Source organism: Nelusetta ayraudi, unplaced genomic scaffold (assembly GCF_046127955.1).
Source record: "Nelusetta ayraudi isolate G7.1 ecotype Tasmania unplaced genomic scaffold, CSIRO-AGI_Nayr_v1 ptg000020l, whole genome shotgun sequence".
Taxonomy (NCBI): Eukaryota; Metazoa; Chordata; class Actinopteri; order Tetraodontiformes; family Monacanthidae; genus Nelusetta; species Nelusetta ayraudi.
Genome location: NW_027466070.1, coordinates 977,501 through 1,000,107, shown reverse-complemented (window position 1 = coordinate 1,000,107; position 22,607 = coordinate 977,501). Strand labels below are relative to the sequence as shown.

The following is a 22,607-nucleotide window of genomic DNA, read 5'->3' as shown; positions in this document are numbered from 1 at the left end:
AAAATCTGTCATAAACAGATGAAAACATCTGTAGTATGATATAAAAACTTAAATCACATTTAAAGTTTTAATTTGTTGTGGGGTTTTGCTCTATTAGTTCACGTCTCATTCAGAAAGCCTAAAAACCATCAACATTGACACGTGCGAGAATCTGGAGAAAAAAAATCTGCATTATGTGGTTAACATAATGGTTCCAGAGCTGAGAAAAGTCTGATATTCTTCACAGCTGGATGTGCTGCATCCCTCATTTTTACCTCAATTCTCTCTCTCTCTCTCGTCACTCATTTTACTTCCTCTGCCTCATTTCCCGTTTCATTCTTGAGTCAACACTGATTGGCTGCCTCGGTTCAAACTTTGGCCCAAACTGGAAATAATTCTAAATGATCCATCTCTGTGATAAATGTTACTCTCCTTGATGAGTTTTCTTTTTTTTTTTTTTTTACTACTCACTGGATGACTTACAATGTAAATCCTCTAATGACCCAACAAGGAAATGGTGCAGCTGACTGATTTAGACAAAGCCACAATGTGGAGGGGGCGTTGGAAGCATCATACCTCTGATGCACCAAACTAGAGGAACCAAATTGTTGTTGTTGGTGGTGGTGTGCAAACTTGTTGGGGGTTTTGTTCACAAGCTGGCAACGTTAGGCAGCTACATTAATCCCATACTAGACAGTTTCATCAAGTGGTAAACCAAAAAAGAGGGAATATACGTAAATAAATAAACTAGACCAAACCTATATGTTCAGAAAGGGGAAAAAATAAAGGCATATGGGCTGTTTGAGGATTCCTCTGAGCACGACTCAACAGCACTCGACTTGGGAGGAATTGGGTCACTGCTAGCAGGTATAGAAAAAAAAAGCCTAGAGAGAATGAGCATCACTACATACATAGAAAACAACAAAAGAGACAAAACCTGAAAATTAAATAAATAAATTATCATAAAAAAACACACAAAACACTTTTGTCCATGACTAATAGTCTGTGATGGTTAGTTCTCATTGGCTGGGCGGCTGTGTAGTCCATAAGCTGATACTTCTAATAATAAGCCACTCTCGCTGGCTGGCCGTCACCACGATGCGCACACACTCAATGTCAAAGGCAATCTTGTGGTCGACGTCTTGCACTTCAATGTTGCCGTTCTTGAACTCGCCTAGCGTGATATAGGAGGAGCAGAGCTTCCCCTTCTTGGTGCCCACCAGCTTCTCGCCGACCTCCAGAGCCCCGTGCTGCAGGATGTCGTTTTGCCGGTCGTCGGAGCCCGTGGCGATCTTGATCTTGCTGATCTTGGTGGACTTGTTGAAGACGATGACAAAGAAGTCGCCCGTGGAGGGGGGCTTGCCCCAGAAGTACTCGTCCACGGTGCTGTACGCCTTGGTGGCGTCGTAGTTCTCAAAGACGTTAATGTTAGTGTAGAGGCTGGCCGGCGGGTTGTCGGGGATGTCGATGGAGTCCTCCTCAAAGTCGTCGTCCTTGAGCTTGTTCTCTGCACCTTTGTAGGACGAGTAATAGCCCATGTGCTGAAAGAGCGAGGGCTTGAAGCGGATCACGTCCTTCTGGGCCAGCAGACCCCGGAAGTGGATGAGGAGCCAGTCGCATGGCATCTCCTGGTAGAACATGAGCAGGAAGTGGGCCAGGCGCGGCAGGTCCTTGGAGTGGTACAGCTTCCCGATGTAGCCCAGCTTGGAGAACTCCAGCATTACCCAGTAGGAACCTTCCCGGGAGGTGATCACCTTCTTCAGCGCCGTCAGGAAGTTCCTGGAGCAGCGCACGTCGTCCTCCAGCATCATGTAGAAGTGGGAGAGGTTCGTGCAGAAGTTCAGCAGGAAGGCGTAGTCCACATTCTGCTTGGAGCGGAAACGGACCCGGTCCTCCGGGTCGTTGTAGTTCCTCTTTAACCCATCCAAGGACGGGTAGTACTCCTCGGGCGCCTGGATCACCAGCAGGCGTCCGGCGATGATGTGGTGGGCGAACTTCCTGGTGATCTCCTGCACCAGGTTCTCGCACCAGACCAGGTCAAAGTCTGCCAGGTGGACCACCACCACAATCTCCTTCAGCTCCTCGTAGCTGGACTGATCAAAGATGGACTTGATGGTCTCCATCAGGTAGTTCCCTCTTTTTCTTTTGACCGATGACAGTCCGATAGTGAGATACTCTGCGGGATGACAAGAGGGAAATCAGTGGAGCAATTCCATAAATGTGTAACACTGTGTACTGTGACATTCACAGGCAGGAAATTGAATGTTTGCTTTTAGTCATGTGAAATGGATGGAACCACCCCGTATCTACAGTATCCCAGAAGGTGGATCACATAAAAGGGGAACGTCGCTAACATTGTTTTGCTTCTGACCACTAGAGGCAGTAAAATCCTACCAAGAAAAGTTGGTAAAAGCTGGACCGTACTTTGCTCAGGGACATAAATTATTTGTAAATAGAAGTCAGTGTCGACAAGACCGACGGCACAACGGCTGAGGACTAATCCCTAATTAAATTAAAATGAATCAAACTGATCAACTCCAACCAAGTGTTGAATTTTGATCAAGTTACTTGACCCTCAGAATTTCGAAAAATCCTTGCCAACGCAATGAATAAATTAAAAGGTGCTATAAAGTTCTTGTTAATTTTTGTTTCTGGAAACAAGGCCAAGGGTTTGAAAGGCATTATATTTAAATGAACATGAGTGTATGTTGTTATATAAGAGGCCGGGACTGACTACTCTTTAATTTTAAGGCCTCAGTGGGACTCTTTCTTTTTTATTCCTGTGTTTTCAGTCGCCACATCGGAGATTCCAGCTTTCATTTTCTGCTTGTACCCATAATTGAGATATTCTCAAACTGTGCCAGGCTCATTAAAAACAAAAAACATAAAGACACTCAATGCAGATTCCTCTTTAATGAAACAACAGAGTTAAAAACTTACTCTTGCGATTCAGCGGTGTTCCGGCGAGGTAACGGTACGTGACGTTAATGGCTCCCGAGAAGTTGCTGAGGTCTCTGAAGGTGTGAACGTATCTCTCCGAGCTGGGGGGGTGGAGCGACGCCTCGCGCAGCTGTCGCTTGTCCCCTTCCTGCAACGCAACATCAAAACAAAAGGATTCTGTTTGGTATCCAGGAGGGTGGAAAGCAAAAACATTCTTTTTTTTTGTCTGGCAGATAACAAAACTGAAAAGTTGTTTTATCCCTGCGAGTTCAAATCAGGAAAAGCGACTGTTTAATTCCCCCCCAAAAAATTGGAGACAATAAGTGTTTTAATACGGCCGAAATCGGCCCTTGGTGTTTGTAGACAAAAGTAAACCTAAAAGTGTCTTGGGGCCGTTTGTGTTGCTGAGCAAATGGACTCAAGAGGAGCAGCACAGAAAAAACAACAACCTCTCTTTAATTAATAATTGAAATAACAAACATGATGTGCTGTGATCACCGACTTCTCATGTGCCTCATTGATAATGAATGAATCACCTGGATGATATGAAGTTGATCCGTTTATGTGTCATTTTTAAATAGGCGCATGCCAACTGTGGTAGACAGAAGAAACACAAGTAGTTGGTCGTTGGTTGTTGTACATGACAGAAGAGTCATCGTGGACATTTACTGCAGGGCAGTCGGAACTACAGTTCCCATCGGCCCTGTACCTGCCCATCATCTTTGGTTCTTGGACCATTTTTTTTTTTTTTTTTTTTACAATTTTAGTTGTCAAGTGGGGGCGAGTTGAGCTGAGTAACAAAGTTTGTAAAATTGCTGATGCTCCGCCTATTGAAAGATACAGCCGCTGTCAAGGTGGAGCTAAAACACACCTGGACCATCCATCCATTTGCAATTACCGCTCCTTCATTAACTCAGGTTCATGGGTCATGGGGGTCTGCTGTAGCCTATCCCAGCTGTCATAGGGCGAAGGCAGGGTGACACCCTGGACAAGTGCCAGTTCATCGCAGGGCAGACATAGAGACAAACAACCATTCACACTCACACCTACGGCAGTATGTAGAGTTCCCAATTCATGCAACATGCAAACTCCACACAAAGAGGCCCCAGGCCTGGGATTGAACCCACAACCTTCTTGCAGTGAGGCGGCAGCGCTAACCACCAGGGTGGGATAAAAGAATACTGCTCGCAACAGAGCCGGTAGTCTCGCAATGTTTAGAGTAGAAAGTGACCTCACAGCTCCATCTGTCTGTGTAGCCTGTCATTTGCATTAATGTGATTCTTCTCTCTCTCCCCCCCGCACCCCCCCAACGGCCATCGGAATGCGTCGTTCCCACCCGTGTCCTAACTATAGGATCGGCTGCTAAAATGGTAAAAAGGTAGTTTAAAGTGTAATTTGGAGGAAAAAAACATCACATCATCTGCGTGCAATACTAGGATTATATTAGAACTGCAACATATATATACATATATATGTATGTATATATATATATATATATATATATATATATATATACATATATATATATATATACATATATATATATATATATACATATATATATATATATACATATATATATATATATATATATACATATATATATATATATGTATATATATATATATATATATATATATACATATGTATATATATATATATATATATATATATATATATATATGTATATATATATATATATATATGTATATATATATATATATATATATGTATATATATATATATATATATATATCTATATATAAATATACACATATATATATATATGTATATATATATATATATATATATACATATGTATATATATATATATATATATATACATATATATATATGTATATATATATATATATATATATATATATATATATATACATATATATATATATGTACTTATATATGTATATGAGTACACCCCTTCATATCTGTTTTTGATAAAAAAAAAACAAAACTAAACAAAACAACACAAAAACATTCACACGACGTGCACACTCTTACCAGCACGTAGCCGTCCTCGATGTAGAGGTTGAGGAAGAGGAGGAAGGTGATGAGGAAGCCCAGGAAGGGGATGGTGGAGCGTTTCCTCAGGCACCTCATCTTGTCCAGGGATTTCCACAGCAGCCTCATGCTGCGGCAGCGCTCAGCGGCACCTGCAGAGGCACCGGCAGAGAGAAGCTGAAGCTCTGGAGACACTCGGCCTCGACTCGCCGTTGTCACAGCTCAGGGCTTTTTTTTTTTTTCATTGTTCGTTTCTGTTGTTGTTGTTGTCATGTTGAGGGAGGCGATTATCGGCCATCAACGTCATAATTAAACGTTTGGCGATGTGAGAGTAAAAACAAAAAGGAAAGGAGGGTTTGAAAACGTCGGGCGAAGGGACTCTGATGTGCATAACAATAGATTATTGATCAGCCGCTCTCACAGCTGCAGCCAAAAGGCTGCTGTGTTGCTCCGCCGCTCCTCCTTGCTCTTATCAGCAGGATTCATCCTCTCTGCTGTCAACACGCCGCTGTTTGCTATTTTTAGACCAGAAGTTCACAGCAGCAGATTAATAATACAGCAACATAATTTGTTGCTTATTAGAGGGAGAGGAAGAAGAAGAAGAAGAAAAAAAGCAGCACATCGATGGCTTCTAATTAAAATAAATAAAAACTGGAAAAGGCAGACCGAGTTTGTGTGCTTTCAGACAATAATTGATTATCACAGCACATTTAAAGGTTGCATGTCAAATCAAATGTACATCATCTGTGTTTTACGGTTATCCTGTGAGTGAACTTTGCTCCGAGTGTTTGTTAAAACCCCCGGCCCTTACTGAAGTCACAAGAAGACAATGATTTCTGATTAGTGGCCCCACCCCCATCCAGGTGTTGGCTCCACCCTCTTAGACTGCCCTGGTTTCTCGCTTTGCTTCCAAACAAGTGTTAAGTCCTGAAGAAGCCTCCGTTTTGTGCTTCCAGAGAGATTTTTTTTTTCTTTAGATACTTAATTATTCAAGGCTGCTCTGTTGCCGCCTGACCCGAGCGTATCCACCTTCCAAGATTTTTTTTCTCCTTTTTTTGTAATAACGACATCACAGCGTCCGTCCCGCTGACAGCGACACACACTCGCGTGCGCCAGGAGGCCTCTGAGGAGCCGTCACAGCAAGACTGACAACTCTCTATTATTACTGCCGCAGCCGCAGCAGCAGCAGCCGCAGCCGCAGCAGCAGCTGCAGCCGTAGCAGCAGCAGCAGCAGCAGCAGCCGCAGCAGCAGCAGCAGCAGCCGCAGCAGCAGCAGGAATCACAGCGAAGTGTCAGACCCGCAATTAGACGTCAGCGTGCGATTTTCTCCTCTGGAATACAAAAGCAGCTCGGCGTTGCCGACTTCAATGAGCGGGCTCACACTCATCGATCACCAGCCACCACCGGGGACTCGGCCCTCGTCGATACCTCTCCGCGCGCTCATGAAAAGTGAATTTAACACGTCCATCCATCCACCAGCCTGTTCGCCGCAGTTTCGCCTCATTGCGGCTTAATGGCGGCGGGCGATTATTAGCCGGCGCGACAGAAACCTTTGCTTGGTTAGACCTTAAAAAAAAAAAAAAGAAAAAGAAAAGAAAAGAAAACAGACTTCTTGTTGTAACACGGTAGGATGAAATAGGAACTTTAATGTGTGTGTGGTTTTTTTAAGAGCTGAAACATTTAAGAGATGAAAAGATGTTTACGGTTTAACCATGAAGCCTTTTTAATGCACATTTTAAGGACAATCGTGTATATATTGTACATATATGTATACATGTACACACTTATATTTAATATATATATAGATATATATCTATATATACTGTATATATTTAACTAAAGAACATCATCATCTCCTGACTTCATTAAAGTCGCCCTTCACTGGGAAACAACTTGCAGGGCTTTTCAGGCTCTTTACAGGAGATATTCTGAGCATGCAATCATCATCATCACCGTCGTCATCATCACCGTCGTCATCATCATCATCATCATCATCATCATCATCATCATCATCATGGTCCTCTTCTCGTGGCTCCAGGGATCTTTCCCCCCCGAGTAATTCTCCTTTGTTGCTGCTCTTCGCTCCCTTTGTGCTGCTCATCTTCTCACACGCCGACATAATAACTCTCAGCATGCGGCGGCGGCGTTGGTGGCCTGATGGGCTGAGGAGCTCCAGCTGAGAGCCATTTTCAAAAGTGGCGTGCGGCAGCCGACGGCGTGACACAAAAGCCTTTTAGGGACATTCTGGCGGCTTTTATCGCCGTATTTCTTCTCTCCAGCTTCCCAAACGAGCGACTGGTGGAGCAGCGGGGGAGCCGAGCAGGATGAGGTCTGATCCCCCGGATAGAATTTTAAACAAAAATCTTGTCGTGCCATCAGAGGGAAAATGGTGCAACATCCGGTTAGCAAGATGACGGGGAGGCAAAGTTTACTGCTCTCTGCTGCGATCCACCAAACTCTTGTTTGTGCTGTGATTGTCGCTGTGTGCGGCTGCTCAGCCAGTGCGGACTCACTTCTGTGCAGTGAAAATCAGAGGACTCATCTCCATCTCTGTGGTCTATGATACATTTATCTATAGATCTATAGATTTCTTTCTTTCTGGCCCCTCGGTTAATTATTACACCGAGTTTGAGCACGAGTACAACGCTCCTTTTATTGTTTTACTCAAATTTAGATTTTTTAGATCTTGTTTTTGTCATTACACCCAGGCTTTAATTGTTGACTTTTGGACTGAGGGGGCAAAAAAAACAAAAAACAAAACAAAACAAAACAAAACAAAACAAAACAAAACAAAACAAAGCAAAACTAGTCGTCTATCTCTGCTGTAAAGAAAATGGAAAATCCTGGAAAACGCAGCCGCCTGAACATTGTGAACTAGAAACATTATTAACAGGACGCAGCTGCTTGAACTCTCAGCGTCGTGGCCGCCACCGTGTCAACCCGCGGATATGAAACCTTTTAGCGGCGGCGGTGGCAGAGGCTTCTCGAGAGGAGCCGGAGGCACGCGCTTGATATGTGCTAAGTGCACGGCACTCTGGGGGGAGAGAGTGTGTGTGTGTGTGAGAGAGAGACAGACAGAAAGAGAGAGAGAGAGAGAGAGAGAGAGAGTACTAACTCGGTGGCGGCAGATAATGGATCTTTAACAGCGGCCGCCACCGTCTGGGGACAGACGGTGGCGCAGACGTCCAAGTGCGTCTGTCGGCACCACGCTGCCATTAAAACACACTTAGTCCAGTTCAGCAGCCGCCGCTGCTGCACTTTCACTGCAGATTCGAGCGAGGCGGCAGGAGTGAGGAGGCGAGCGGCAGGCACACAGCCACACAGTCACACACACACACACGTCCGTCTCGCACATCTGGAGTTGTTGTGTTGTTTTTTGTTTCCCGCCGACTCTCCTGCCGTCCCTCCCAGTCGCTCCTGGAAGTGGGACGGTAAGAGAGCAGCGTGTTTTACAGCGGCGCCGGTGGCAGCAGCTCTTCTTCCTCCTCCTCCTGCTGCTGCTGCCGCTCTGAGCACAACTGCTGAATTATTCACCGCAGACAGGCGCCTGGTTTTGTACCGCAGCCGAGGCCACGGAAGAGTGTGACACCGACTCCCTGCCAAGGCAGCAGAGAGGAAGTCCTTAAACAGAGGCCACCCCTTGTGACGTCATGAAGGGTGGTGATGCCTCTTGCGGGGTAAGGGACCACACCTCCCCGGCCCAAGTGTTGTGTTGGCTCCTCCCACTGTGACTGCGCTGATTCCATCATGTGCGAGGTCCAAAGCAAAAGAGGAAGTGAAAAATTAGTGGGTGACTGCAAACAGAGGGCTAAATGTGCCGTTCTCTCCGTTGCCCATTCATTTCAAATAACCAAACGTTTGATATTGAATCTTCCTTTTTAGTTTTGGGGTCAAAAAATAAATATCTTCCTCCATTCTTCCTTCCTTCCTTCCTTCCTTCCTTCCTTCCTTCCTTCTCCATCAACCAGGTGGTTAAGGCCCATCAGAAGGACAAAACCTTCCGTCTCCCTCCGTGATGGGAATGATGAAAACATGGATTCATGCAAAGCTCCATGAAATACTACACGCCAATAAAACATGAGCAGGAAGCGATGATGTCAGCGGCAGAATGAAGGAACACAAGGACACCGCAACTGACTTCAATCTCAGGGTCGAATTGTTTTTTCGGACCCGGCGGCTTCCAGGAAGGAAGAAAGAAAAAAAGTAAAGAAATAAAAGTCGCTGATGGGTCGGTGCTAATTTTACTCCTAAAATTTCCCCTCCCCCAGCCAGACCCCGGCGAGGTCCGTCCTGGATGTCCTCTCTGCTCCGGCGACAGCCAAAACAAAGCCACCAATCCAGGAGCAGCACCCCCCCCCCCCCTCCTCCTCCACCATCCTGCTCTAATGGTGAAATCTGACTTCAGACACTGAGCTCCCCAGTGAGCCCAAGGCATTCATGTGCTGCTGCAGTCTGACGTGCAGCCTAATGCCAAGAATCCCACATCACAGTCGGGGGGAAAAAAAACAATAAAAAAAACTCCAAAAAACAACAACAATAGAAAACAAAGACGGGGGAAAAAACAACAAAGGGCCTTGTTCCATTCCCTATCCAGTCACCGCCGCCTGATTGCCAGCGAGCGGAAGCACCTCCCACCCCCCTTCACCTCCACCCGCCCCCCTCCTCCTCCTCCGCATGCCAACAACGCCGCTTTATTTATTTCATTTTTATTTATTTATTAATTTTGTGTGACAGTGAAGCTGAGAGCAGCTAGATGTGGTTGACGCCCAAATCTTTCCCACAAGCCCATCGACGCAAAAACCTGCGAGGAGACCCTGGCGAGCCGCGACGTCTCCCCGATCGAGTGTAAAAACTACAAAAAAAAAAAGAAGCAAAAAAATCAAAAATAAAACTAATCTGCGCGTGTTGCTGTTTCACGTTTTCACGCACGCGGCGTCAAACTGAAACTGAATTTCCTGTGAAACGCTGACGGGAAAATTGAGGAGGAGAAAAAGCGAAATAATGAAAATGAGATTTTTTGGCGGTGCACGTGGAAATCAAAACAGCCTCCTCGCAAACTCTTTGCAATCAGTGCTCAACTTTTTTCTTTTTTTGTTTCCCATTTAGGCCCCTCCCGCCTCGAAAATGTTCCGTCACGTAATGGAAAAAAAAAAAAAAAAAACCTAGGCGAAGGAAACTCGTTGTGAATAAGTAAATGGGGAGAGATTAATAAAATGGCTCGCTAAAAGTCTTTCTCCCACATTTCATCTTGTTATCTGTTTTACATTATTTCCCCCGAGTGCCCGGCACCGCGCGCACACTCGGCTCGGCACAAATAATCAATTAAGCCGGCAGATTTACGGGGATTCAGCAGTTGCTCCGTGTCACGCCGTCAGCCGCTTTCCATGGATTTTCCGTCTGGGTAAAAAGCTGCGAGCGGCGGCGGCGGCTCGCCACTGATAGCACAGCGCCGGAGCCGGCGCCGGTCGAACGGCTGCTTTATTTATTAATCCTAATTGGCCGATTGCTGCTTTGCTGATTGCTACATCCTTGGCGGCCGCGGGAGCCTTTTGTAGCTACAACTCTATACAACCTACTTTGTACCTGAGGTGGAGGTGGATGCAGCAGCAGCAGCAGCAGCAGCAGCAGCAGCAGCTCTGGCAGTTTATGCCGATTGTGCTGACATGGCTGAGCATGAATACAGGGGAAAAGTTATTTTACTGGAAGCTTAAGCTATCTTAAAATGTTAGCGAGAGTTAGCCTGTTCCCTCTTCCTCCATTGGTGCTGCTCATCTCGCAGGTTAAAGCTCACCTCTGTGATAATAGCAACAACCCCAAATGCTTCTGTCTGCCTGTTTTTGGGGACCATAAGCGGATGCTAAGCGACGTTAGCCACTCGCCTCTAGCTCTAGTAGTTCTTCTACTCGCGAGGCTGGAAACAGGGTGACCAAATGTCCCGTTTTCCAAGGACATGTCCTCTTTTCCGTCCTTGTTGAAATATTGGGGGGGGGGGTTCCATCCACACTCAGAGGAGACGCACTTTAAGTATATTGAATTCTTCAAGTATCATTGGAGAATCTCATCCAGGACGAGTGTCCCAGTTTTTTTGGTAATAAAAATACAGTCACCCTCGCTGAAAACCCACGAGCTCGGTGTCACTTCCTGGTTAATAACAAGCTGCCTTGCTCGGCGTGCACCTGGCAGTGTTGTCAGCTCCTCTGTGACGGCTGGTGTGTGTGTGTGTGCAGACGACAGTGGCTCTGAACTTCCTGCGCTGCTGCTTCCTCTTCTTTCTTCAATTTGCCTCTACGAGCTGCTGCCGCCGATCCCCCCCCCCCCCTCATTATAATGCCGTCTGCAGGAATAGTTTGGGATGGCGCCCAAAGACGGTGGCGGCGGCAGGCCACTACATCGGCGGCGCCACCTGTCAGCGGCTGTCAGCGTCTGGAGCTCGCTCACTCTAATGCGAGCAGGAGGTGTTGCGGAGGTGGCAGCCGGGGAGTGTGCGCCGCCTCTGTGTGTGTGTGTGTGTGTGTGTGTGCTGAATGCGATATGTTCCCCCTGGACACGCTGTGCTCCTCGCCGCCGCTGCCACTGCTGCCACTGCTGCCACTGCCTCCACCAACTGCCATGGCTGCAACTGCCCGTGGCCCCTCAGGGGAGAAGCAGGCAGCGACGGCGGCGCTTCCAGCTGTTCTCCCTCCAGACGCTGGTGTGCGAGAGGAGCCCTTGGAGCAGCAGAAGAAAGAAAAAAGGAAAGAAAAAAAGAAAAAAGCCCGAACGGTTTCATCAGGCTCTCTGATAGCAGAATATTTCTAATTATCGGGAAGCATCCCCTCTTTTTTCTATTCTCGGCCTCCTTCTTCTCAGTCCAGGACGTTGGAGACGTCAACAAAGCTTCTGCTCAGTCCATTGAGCATCAAGGCTCTCTTCTCTTCTCTCCTCTGTGTCCCAGTGTTGGCACGGCCGCTGCGAGCGGCTGCAGTGGGCTTTTTTTTTTTTTTTTTTTTTCCCTCATCGAGTGGCGAGCAGAGTGGCGGCCATTGATGCCACCTTCAGAGCAATCGAGCATCAAAACGCCGGGAGAGCAAACGGCTCCTCTAAGCCAGATCACACGGCTCGGGGGGGCCTGTAATTGAAATTTGATTGTGAAGGAGCTTCGTCAGATCGGACTGGTATCTTTCCTCCGTTCCCCCCCCCCCCGTCTTTGATTCCAGATCAGTTGGCTGGAGAGGAAAAGGTCAGGAGCCGTGCAGTCGGCGGCGGCGCTGCCGGCGCTGCGGTGACAGGTGGAGGGAGAGGATTTAGGAGAGCAATCATTAAAATCAAAGAGCAGGTGATGCAGTGCCAAATACGCTGCGCGTGTATTTGTGCATCGTGAAGTGGCGGAAGGCCGAAGAAAAAGTTGTTTCAAACAAGCTGTCCTGAGTGATCTAATTGGACAGCTCCACAGCGGCCATGTGTCGCCCCACTGACTGCAGCCCCTGCAGCCCCCCCCCACTGAACATGCAAACGGACCCTGGTGTCTGCACAGAGCAGCTGTCTCTGGTTGTGTTTGTTTACCTGCAGGAGGCAGCGATGCACTTCACTTTGAGGACACTTCATGCAGTTATGTGAATTACGTAACTACATAACTCCCGCACACGGTCCTGTGCTGCCTTATTATTCCTTTGTTAACTTGCAGTTGTCAAAGTTGAATATCAAAAAGGGACCAGGAGCAAAAATTGTCGGGGAAATAAAAACCTTGACTAAGTATCAACAACTTGTGCATTAGTATGCATTGACAAAACAAAACAAAAATCCACAAACAAACAAAAAGGAAACAAAACAAGGATGATGCTACTGACAGAGAAGTGTTTTGTATTTTGGAGTTAAGACCTTCATGTTTGGGGGATTTGTGTCTATTGTGTTTGAGTCAGTATCTCACTGTGGGACACACTCTGTACCGTGTTCTGCAAAGGCTGCGTTACCTCACGCCCAGTCTTGACAGGCTGACATGGTTGACCTCTGACCTCTAGGGGGCCACGTCCTCCCCAGAATTTGTCCAAGACCTCAGACATTGGTCTTTGGTCTCTTTTTTCGGTGACTGACGATGACCCAAAAATAGCAAGTAAAGCTAGCTGCCTCCCCAGCTTCCTGAGGGTTTAATGGAGCTAAATCTTGCTGTCAAGCTAGCCTTCCGTCTCACTGAAGGGTGTAAGCTACCAGCTAACTGAATAGCTGGTAGCTTGCTGCGGGCTCTTTTCTTTTCGCGAGTGAAAGCTTTCAGCTAGTTAAACAAATTGGATCGGTCCTGATCTTGACAGACAGAAGGTTTGTTCTGCTGCTCCCAGTTTGGACAAAAAAAAAAGAAAAAAAAAAAAAGAAAAAAACTCTCTCAGGTTCCGCCACGCCAGGTTACAGAAACATTTCTCCAATCCATCTGTGGCGAGAGCTACAGAGGATAGAGACACTGTGTGTGTGTGTGCGCACGCGATAAATGAATCACACGTGGCCGAGCGTCTCGGCGGCCCTTCAGAGCGGTTAGCACTCTGACCCAGATTAGCGCTCTCCCAGGCCTCCGCTGGTTTCCGCAAGGGTAAAAAAAAATAAAAAAAAATCACGCTTGACGTGCGCACGGCCCCCATCGCGCAGGCAGGCGGACACATGCGCCGCGAGGTTGTTGAGATGCATCCCCCGCGCTATAAATTATTACCTGCGTCCACGACACGGCTGTGATTAGCATCTGATGGCGGAGCGAAGCGCTCTCAGGGGCCGGCGTGTTTAATTAGCTCTTTGTTCCCTCACGTTGGGCTGATAGCGTGCGTGTCAGCGCCGCTCGGAAAGCTCTCCACTTCCCTTGACGTCGTGTGTCACATGTGACATATGCCGCCATTCCCTCCAGAGGACCTTTCATTTTTTTTTTTCAACGTTAAAAGCACAGCGGACCCCCGAGTGGATTAGTAGACGGCCTGTCATCGGTCGGCCTTGTGAGAGGACAGAAAAAAAAAAGAAAAGATAAAGTAAATAGTGGACAGTGGCGGCTGCGAGTAAGGGAGGAGATTGAAATGAAAATAAAATAAAAAAGAAGAAAAAGTGGCCGTTGGAGAAGAAAAAAAAAGTCGACGAGCCTGCTCTGTGATGAAATTTAAACGCTCTACGCAAGAAGAAATCCGCTCGTCATTCTCTGACTCCATTTGCGAGACTTGGCGGAGGGATGGAGGGAAAATAGAAGGAGGGGTGTGATGGTGGTTGGGGGGAAGGGGGGGGGGACTTGGCGCTGCCTTAAAAGCACTTAAAAAGCCAAGGTCACCTCCTGGTCAAATCTGTGAAATGAGAAAATGGCCGAGGGGCCACAGGGTCCGGCGGCAGATAACAGCAGAAGGCACTATCGTCTCCCGGCACCGACAGCCAGGAGGCGCCTCGGCCGACTTTCACCCAGCCGCCGCGGCCGCACATCCTCAAGTGCTCTTAGCCAATGAGTTTTTTTTTAAATTTTTTTTTATCTTATTTATTTTTGAACGTCACTCAGGTTATTGTGAAATTGCCAAAAGCTGCTCATTTTAATCACGGCTGCTCGGCGCCGTCCAGGAGGAACCAGCAGCCCAATCTGATTCCAATCTCATTACAGGGATCCACATCCGGAGCTGGAAAACATGGAGCTGATACCAACCAGCACAGGAGTAGGTTGCTGCTTTCGGTCCAAGAACACACACACACACACACGCGCACACACACACACACACACACACACACAAACATTCAGCGACGCACAACCCTGGCGCTAACTGCTAAGCGCTGAGTGGTGCTGCAGGTCCACTGGGCCGAAGTCCTGCTGGGAGCCGTAATTACCGCCGAGTTACAACACTACACGGACAATAATGGATTCTGCCGTCGGAATATTAATAACGCGGCGGCGAGTTAAGAGCAGCTCGGAGGCCGACACCACTCAGCGAAGCCTGTGGCGGCCAGAGTGATTCGCCCGGCGAGTGCTGTGGGAGTGACGGCTGGAGCGACGTCTCAACCATTTGAAAAAAAACGATACAAAAAAAAAAACAAGAGAAATAAAAGGTTTGCTAATATTGTGGTTTCCTCACAAATAAGCCCCGCCCATTCCCGCTGCCAGCTGTTCGACGCTGCTGATTGGTCTTCTCCTCTGAACCGGAAGTACCGCACGTGCAACTCTATTCCTGCCGAAAATCCTCCAGCTCATTATGAGCTGCTGATGATCCAAGCGGTCCAATCCTGGGACCCCTGCTGGTTAGTGTGGAAAAAAATGAAAAAGAAAAGCCTGCGACGCAACGGTGGATCCCAGCAGGACGGCTAAACACCCCCAACAGTACAACAGACTCTCGTTATCCCAGAAATCATCCGTTGTCTTTTTTCTCTCCTGCAAGACAGGACGGAGCTCAAGCAGCACAGCTGAAGTCTGAAGGCAGGAACCTCAGCAGGAGGAGGCCACGTCGCCCCCTGGAGGCCGTGGAGTTTTGTCCGGAGGACGCTCAACCGCTGAGACGTCCTCTGAGACCGATGGGAGAGTATCCCATAACCCCCCCCCCCACACCCCCCCAGTCCAGAGTGTCCTGCATGAATATTTAATGAGAGACGTGAGGTCCGGCCAATCACTGAAAGACATTCAACCGCCGCCCTCCTCCACTCGTCGAAAACAAAGCACTCGAAAGAAAAAGATGGTTTTCGAGAAAAAGAAATCGATCCCTGTGTGGATGATGAGCTGGGATCCACCTGCCATCGACCCCCCCCTCTCCTCCGGGCTAATTAGCCGCTCGCCGTTCGTCTTTCTGCGCCCGCTCGACCTCGCCGACCCCAGTTTGTGCCGCGGAGGCACAAACGCAACGTCCGGCTAAAAAAATAATTCGCCCGCCGAGGCGGTCGCTGCCCAAGACCTTGACTTCCCCCCCCCCGCCCTCCCCCGACCGCTATTATTATCATCGTCATCATCAGCAGCCCATTATTTTACAACCTCGGATATGCAAAGCAGCGTTTGGCATTTGTGATGACAGATATTAGCTCTCGGGGCGTCTCGTAAAGTCACCACACTCCAGTGACTCACTCCACCCCTCCCCGCTACTCGCCCCCCCCCAACACACACACCCCTCCACCCTCCTCGCACTGCAGTTGAGCTTTGCAGCATTATAACAAACACGCATTTTAAAAAGCAAGGTTTGACCGTCAACGTTGCCACGTTTTATTGTGAACGCAGAAGAAGTGGATGATTTGCCATCCTTTAAACGTTAGCATGAGGGCCTGTGGAGATGCCACCAAGCTCCGAATGAACAGGCTGGTATCTGCCATCAGTGTCGGGCGGCAGACATGGACAATGCATTTCGCTGCAAACTGCGGCATGGTTCCAAAAGTGACATTTGACCAACTGACAAACGCCGCAGGTTCCTCAGCTTTTAATTGGTGCCACCTTGGGGCCTGGTGAGAGAGGGCTCTTTGGCCACAGTTGGAGGTGAGGTCCAAAAAAAAAAAAACTAACTCACAGCTCAGCCCAGCCCAGCCCAGCCCAGCTCAGCTCACCTCAGCTCAGCTCTTCATCATCCCAGTCGGCTCGAAGCTCTTTTCTGTCTGTTTTCCTTGTTTGAAACTGCCGCCGCCTCTTTACGACCACGATAATAAGACGGAACCGATGATGATGAGGCACCAAACCAACTGTAACACAATTACGACTTTAATTAATGGCTGCTCCAGCGATGGGCAACTGTTTACTTGCGGAGCGCTAGGGCCCGACGCATTTGTTATTGAAGGAGATGATGGAGAAGGAGAAGAAGAAGCAGAAGAAGAAGAGAGGCTGTATTTTTACACAGTGAATCACTGCTTAGCCGGATGAATGAGGTCAGTAAATGCTCTCTGCTGAGTGATCGCCCCTCGCCCCTCCCTGCCCTCCACCCCCCATCACCCCCATCCTCCCACCACATCCGGCTTCACGTCCGAGTGCGACCGTCTCCTTCTGAGCAGCGGCCCGGCCGCAATAACTCCCCCCGGGGGTTGGATGCGGCGCAGTCAGCCGCAGACGCCGACAAAAGGATGGCCCTTTGCCTTTGAAGTGCTTCATCTTGCCTCAGGTAAGAAAAAAAAAAAAAAAAAATAGCGAGGGAGGGGGGGGGAGACAACTTGACAAAATGGGAGAAAACTTTTTGTTTGGTCGGCGGCCTCGGGCAGCCTCTCAGTGAAACGAGGCCCCTCTGATGTCGGAACGTTGCACATTACGGATTCGGAGCAGCTCATCAGGCCAGGAGAAAAGCAGGAGATGGAGGGGAAATCATCCCTTGTTATTTCTTGAAAGAGCAGCCAGGACCACTCTATTACCGGAGCGAGCGAGCGAGCGAGCGAGCGCGCAAACACACACACGTGCACACACAAACACACACACACACACATAGCCCACCTTTAGAAACAGCAAATCAGAATCCGAGTGAAAGCTTGTCTCGTTGCATTATTTATCGAGGCAGCCGAGAGTGCACCTTGCATCTACCTCAACACACACACGTGCACATACACACTCACGCACACCCTGGTCGCCTTCGTCTCCGAGCTCATTTGCACAAATGTTTACACGCCATTAATAAATCCTAATCGGCAGCGGCTCTTCTCTCTGATTGGACGGTGACTCGAAAGGTCAGAATGTGTTGCCGCCGCCGCCGCCGCCGCGACTCCTTCGCCGAAGCCAAGGCCGGCCGCCTCCCCACGTTTTACAGCCTCCTTTTATTTTACCTCCCGAGCGAAGGATCGGCTGTTTATTATTCACAGCCGCGGCGGCGCAGCAGCTACGGCTCCACCTTTGGCAGGTTTCCCAACAGTTTCCAGGCTTCCGGTGAAATGAATATGCATCGGCGGCGGCGGCGAATCCATTTGCGAAAGACAGCGCGATAATGAAGAGAAAGTGCTTTATGAACGGAGCCCAATTAATCTGCCGTACGAGCGGCTGCGCGGCACTGCTAATGAGTCGGCGCCTTAATGGGCAACTATGTTGTTACAACAAAGCAATTTGGTAAACATTATTGTTTATTTGTTTGAACCGCCAGCCAGCCGGCGAGCTCATTCGGATTTTCTGCCCAAATGCGAAAAACAAAAGTGTTCAACTCAAAGAAAGTGTGAGCGGGGCCTGTTGGAGCCGCGGAGGAGCGCAGAGAAGCTCAGCGACGGTGGCGGCGGCGAGGGCGAAAGAGAGAGAGGGAGGGAGGGGGGAGGAGAGAGAGAGAGAGAGAGAGAGAGAGAGAGAGCCGCTAACTCTGCACAACAACATTAGTTTGTCTCGGCAGAAGGAAAAGCTGCTCCGCTGCTGACACAAATTTAGATGGAATATATTTACGGGCGCCTCGTAAACAGGAGCTCGGCGAAGGCAGAAGCTAATTCCTTTTTTATTGCGCCATGAAACTCACCTTTCAGGAGGATGCGGCCGGGATGAGGGAGGTTGGGGGTTGGGGGAGGCGGTGGTGGGGGAGGAGGTTGGACTGCAGGTGACTGAGGGAATCTGAGTGGCTACAGGAAGCTTGTGAGCGACACTGGACTATCGGAGGTAAACAAATCCACGTGGCTTCACTTATTCATGGAGGCGGCGGCGGGCTGAGAGCCAACTGGTGGGCCGGGCCCCTCCCTGTGGCTGCCCCCCTGGAACCACCCGGCCGCAGGGAGGTCCCCCGGCAGTTGTCCTGGTCTGGGTGTCGGACAAGAGGGGGCCGACCTGATGAAAGATGGATGGTGACCGGCAGGTTGAGGTGAGAACTTTTCTCTGCCTGTCAAATATTCATGGTCGGCTCTCGGCAGCAAAGAGTGATGTGGGTCTTTCAGTCTTTCTTTCTTTTGCCAGCGAGGCAGCGGGAGCCGTGCAGGAAGCAGCCGACTGGGTTTGGAGAGAAACTGGGGAGGAAGGTGGTTCAAGAGGCCAACGCCTGTGTCCTCACCACTGCCCCCTGAAGGCATCGGCAGGCGCAGGTAGTCAGGGTTAATCGTGTTTTTTCCCCAGAAGCGGCTGTCATTTACAGGCTCACCACAGGGGTGTGTCCGGTCTTCTCTCTATATCTTCTTTATACTAATGATTGCAAGAGGAAATACAATGACAGGCATCTTCTGAACTTTGCAGATGATACTGCCCTCATTAGCCTGCTCCAGGAGGAAGAGGTCGCTCATGGTCCAGCCTGGGAAGACTTTGTTCTAAAAACTGAAGTCATGCCCATTGACTTTAGTAAAAAACTGTCCCCTCTCCCTCCCAGCCATCATTAAGGGCTGACATGTGGAGATAGTGGAACACTATAAAGTTATTGATAAAAGCTTGAATCATGACCTCAACACGTCTGCAATAAGCAGAAAGGGCCTGCAGACACTTTTAATGTGGACAAGACACTGTTGGTCTTACTTTGCAACTCTTTTATTGAGTCTATTTTAACGTTCTGTATTATTAGTTAGTATGGAAACCTCACCGTGCAGAACAAAAAAACGCCTTTCTGACATTGTCAAGGTAGCCGGCAAGATAATTAGCACACAGCAGCTTTCTCTGTCAGACATCCACAACTGACAAGTTTTGCCGAAGGCACAGTGGGTCTTGGCCAGCACTGACCACACACTTTAAGCAGAACTTGTTCTTCTCCAGGGCTAGAAGCAATAGGTTTAAATTTTCTTTTGTTCCAAGTGAAATAAATGCTCTGAATGTTCTGAATTTGCACCTTGAGTCCTGATGGACTCAATCTGCCTGTGCTATCTATTGCACTCCATATGGTCTTCTAACTTACTACCACTATTAGCATTGTTTTTTTTGGGCAACGAGATCTAATCTATCTTATTCATGGTTGTTGTGGCTGTGATTGTTGATGTGATTGTCTTAAATGTCTCTTTGTATGTTGAACTGCACTGCAAACCAAATTTCCCCTTGAGGGACAATAAAGAACTGAACTGAACTGAACTGAACTGAAGAGAAGAAAAAGCCAAGGTCGATCAGTCAGGCAAGGGCATCGCCGACTAAAGTTCACTTGACTGAAAGTTTTCCTGTTGGACCTTCCAGGTGTTCAGTCATGTTGGCCGAATATCCAAATACCAAAAAGCTGCAAGATGCTGATTTTTCACCGTCAACGTCACCACTGGGTGGCTCTGTGTGGCTGCAGCCTGTGACTCCGCCCCTCAAGTTCTCACGGCCTGGCGTTCAGTAAGTCGAACAAACTTTTGTTGGACAGAAAAATGTGTTTTGTTACTGAAGAAGGAAGATCTCAATCTTTAAAGGGCCCACATTTTCAATAAAACAGCGGAGTTAGCCCTCTGTTTAAAGCCTCCAGCTAAAACTGGGGCTTTGTTGGAGGCAAAAAGAACAAAACCAAACAAGTTCAGTGACAGATTGGGGACACGTGCGAGTCTATCTGAATTATTTGAATTTGATTGATTGATACATTGGGCAAAGAGCTTTTTGTCACGTTAAATACACCCAATCCTCCACCACCAGAGGGCGCCTCTGTTTATCGGTTTATCTTTTTACCTTTGACTGAAAACTGATTCAGAGCGGATGTTTTTAGGACCGATCGGATTTCAGATGTGGGATTTCTCAGCAGCCCAGCTGTTTGATTTTCTCCCTCGTCGTTGTGGGTAAGACAAGGACCCGAGAGTCGCCGCAGATTGCAGATTTTCATTTCCTGTCGCCGAGGCAGTGATTAATTCTTTGGTCCATTGCCATCATTGTGATATATATTTTTATATATTTGGCTTTTAAGAGAATCAAAGTGTTCCCGTCCGGCTAATAAGCCTTCAAAGAGAGTCTAAAAATACCCAGTAAGCCTCTTTTTTTTCTTTTTTTCTTTCCTCGGCTTCATTCACGACTCAAAAGAACGAAAAAAAAAAAATTGACAAATGGCAGTCAAATCTCACTGTAAAAGCGTTAAGTAGCTTCTCCGCTGACAATAAGCTGTCACGTCGCAGCAGCTGCCTCCCTTCAAGCCCCCCCTCCCCCCCAGCTCCCAAGAGTCCCCAGCTGCCGTCGCATAAAAAAAAAAAACTCCATTGTTTTATAGCACCACCTAATTAGAGCCTCTGTCCTTTTATGAAAACCCACGATCTGCTTTTTAAATGTGAAGTGATGCTGAACGCGGCCGGCGTGTCATTGAGCGCCCTTTCGCACTACCCACCCCCACCCCCACCACCACCTCCCGCCCGCCCGCCCTCCCTCCCTCCCTCCCTCCTCCCCCGCAGCGCTCTGGGCCGCTTTGTTTTCCTCGGCCTCCTTCATCGGGAGGCCCGACGGTTCGAGCCGACCCCGCCGACGAGAGCCACGGTAAGAACCTTTGACATAAAGTTGCCGACTGCCTCGTCCACCACGACCTCTGACCCCGCCGCAACCTCCCCAAAAACCTCCCTCCGGCTGAAACGAGGGCTCGCCTCCAAAAAAAAAAGAAAAACTAAAAAAAAAAAAAAATCAGTTTCCATCATTACGCCCCACTTGTCAAAACTGGGATGCGGCACCTCTCTCTCGCGCACTGTACCCGTCCTGTGAAATCACCGAGCTGGAAAAAAAGGAGAAAAAACACGAAAAAAAAAAAATCACCATCCATCTGACATGTTTTTTCCCTTCTTTTTTTTTTCTTTGCCGGGGAAACTGGCGGCGATGACTCTTGACTGCGTTGGCATTTGGAAGTCGGACGTCGGCGCCTCAGGGACCGGACAGCGGAGCGGAGAGGGACCTGCTTTTCTTCTATTTATTTATTTATTTATTTATTTATTTATTTATTTTGTGTTCATTTTTTTCCCCCCTCCCTGCCTCTTCTGTCACAGCTGCAGCGAGGACGGTCCTGGTGGGCAGAGTCGTTCCCAGCCGTGTTCTCGTGACAAAAATAGAAAGACAATAATAACGGCAGGGCGCGGCGCCGACCGGCCGACCCGCCACAGAGGGGAATCTAACTGACGCTCGTTCACGTGCATCACGTTGCTCTGAAAAAAAAAAAAAAAAAAAGCACCCTCTTGTCAGATGCTGCCGATCCGTTTCATCCGAACTGCAAAAAAGATGTTTCCTCCGTTTTAATGAATAAATTCCAGAGGGGCGCAGAGCAGCCCCGCCGGCTGGTGGGCGGGGCCAGATGACAGGAAATGATGCGCCTTTCAGGTCCGCTACCTTCTGAAAGCCCCCTGTTTTTTTATTGTTTTTTTCTTTCTCGACATTTATGCTAAAATGGGGCCGAAGTGCCTCTTTCCGCTGCAGGAGCTCCCGCATGGATCATTTGATGTTACACGTGTCAGTTTGTAGCGATAAGAGGAAACAAACTGCATCTATAGCAGCGATAACAATAACAACGGTGCTAACGAGAGCAGGCTGGGATTAGCGGCGAGGGCCGTGAAGGCAGGTCACGCTGTTTGTTCTCAAAAGGAACGGCGTCTGCTTACAAGTCGAAGCTGTAATAAAGGCAATTAAACAGAGACGCGGCGGCGTGACCTGGGTGCTGAAATGCATCTTTACTCCGCGCGGTTCAAAGTAACACCGTTTTGTTTTGCTTTGTTTTTCCTGTGCCCACAGATTCAGAGTATGAAGGCGGGAAGATCGTGCGTGAAATTGGGTGCAGGATATTTTGCTAAGGCCCGAGCAGTGAGATGAGATATCGACTGCAGCTGCGGGCTGCACCTCAAGCGGCCTCTCCTCACCTGGAGAGTCTAATGGTGAACTCAATCATCCTGTCTGACACCACCTGACTTTATTTAACTCCTCCTGAACATTTCCAAAG

General features: G+C 48.3%; 1 protein-coding gene across 1 annotated transcript in view; it reads right to left on the bottom strand.

Annotated features, from left to right (window-relative positions):
• Positions 1-618: 618 nt before the first annotated feature.
• The window catches only part of mgat4c (mgat4 family member C), a 93,211-nt gene continuing 71,222 nt past the window's right edge, over positions 619-22,607 (bottom strand). The window contains exons 5-7 of the mRNA XM_076027238.1: positions 4,939-5,090; positions 2,920-3,067; positions 619-2,155 (exon numbers count right to left, since the gene is read on the bottom strand). Coding sequence (XP_075883353.1) covers positions 999-2,155; positions 2,920-3,067; positions 4,939-5,067 — 1,434 coding nt within the window. The 5' untranslated portion in view covers positions 5,068-5,090 and the 3' untranslated portion in view covers positions 619-998. The remainder of the gene's footprint in view (positions 2,156-2,919; positions 3,068-4,938; positions 5,091-22,607) is intronic.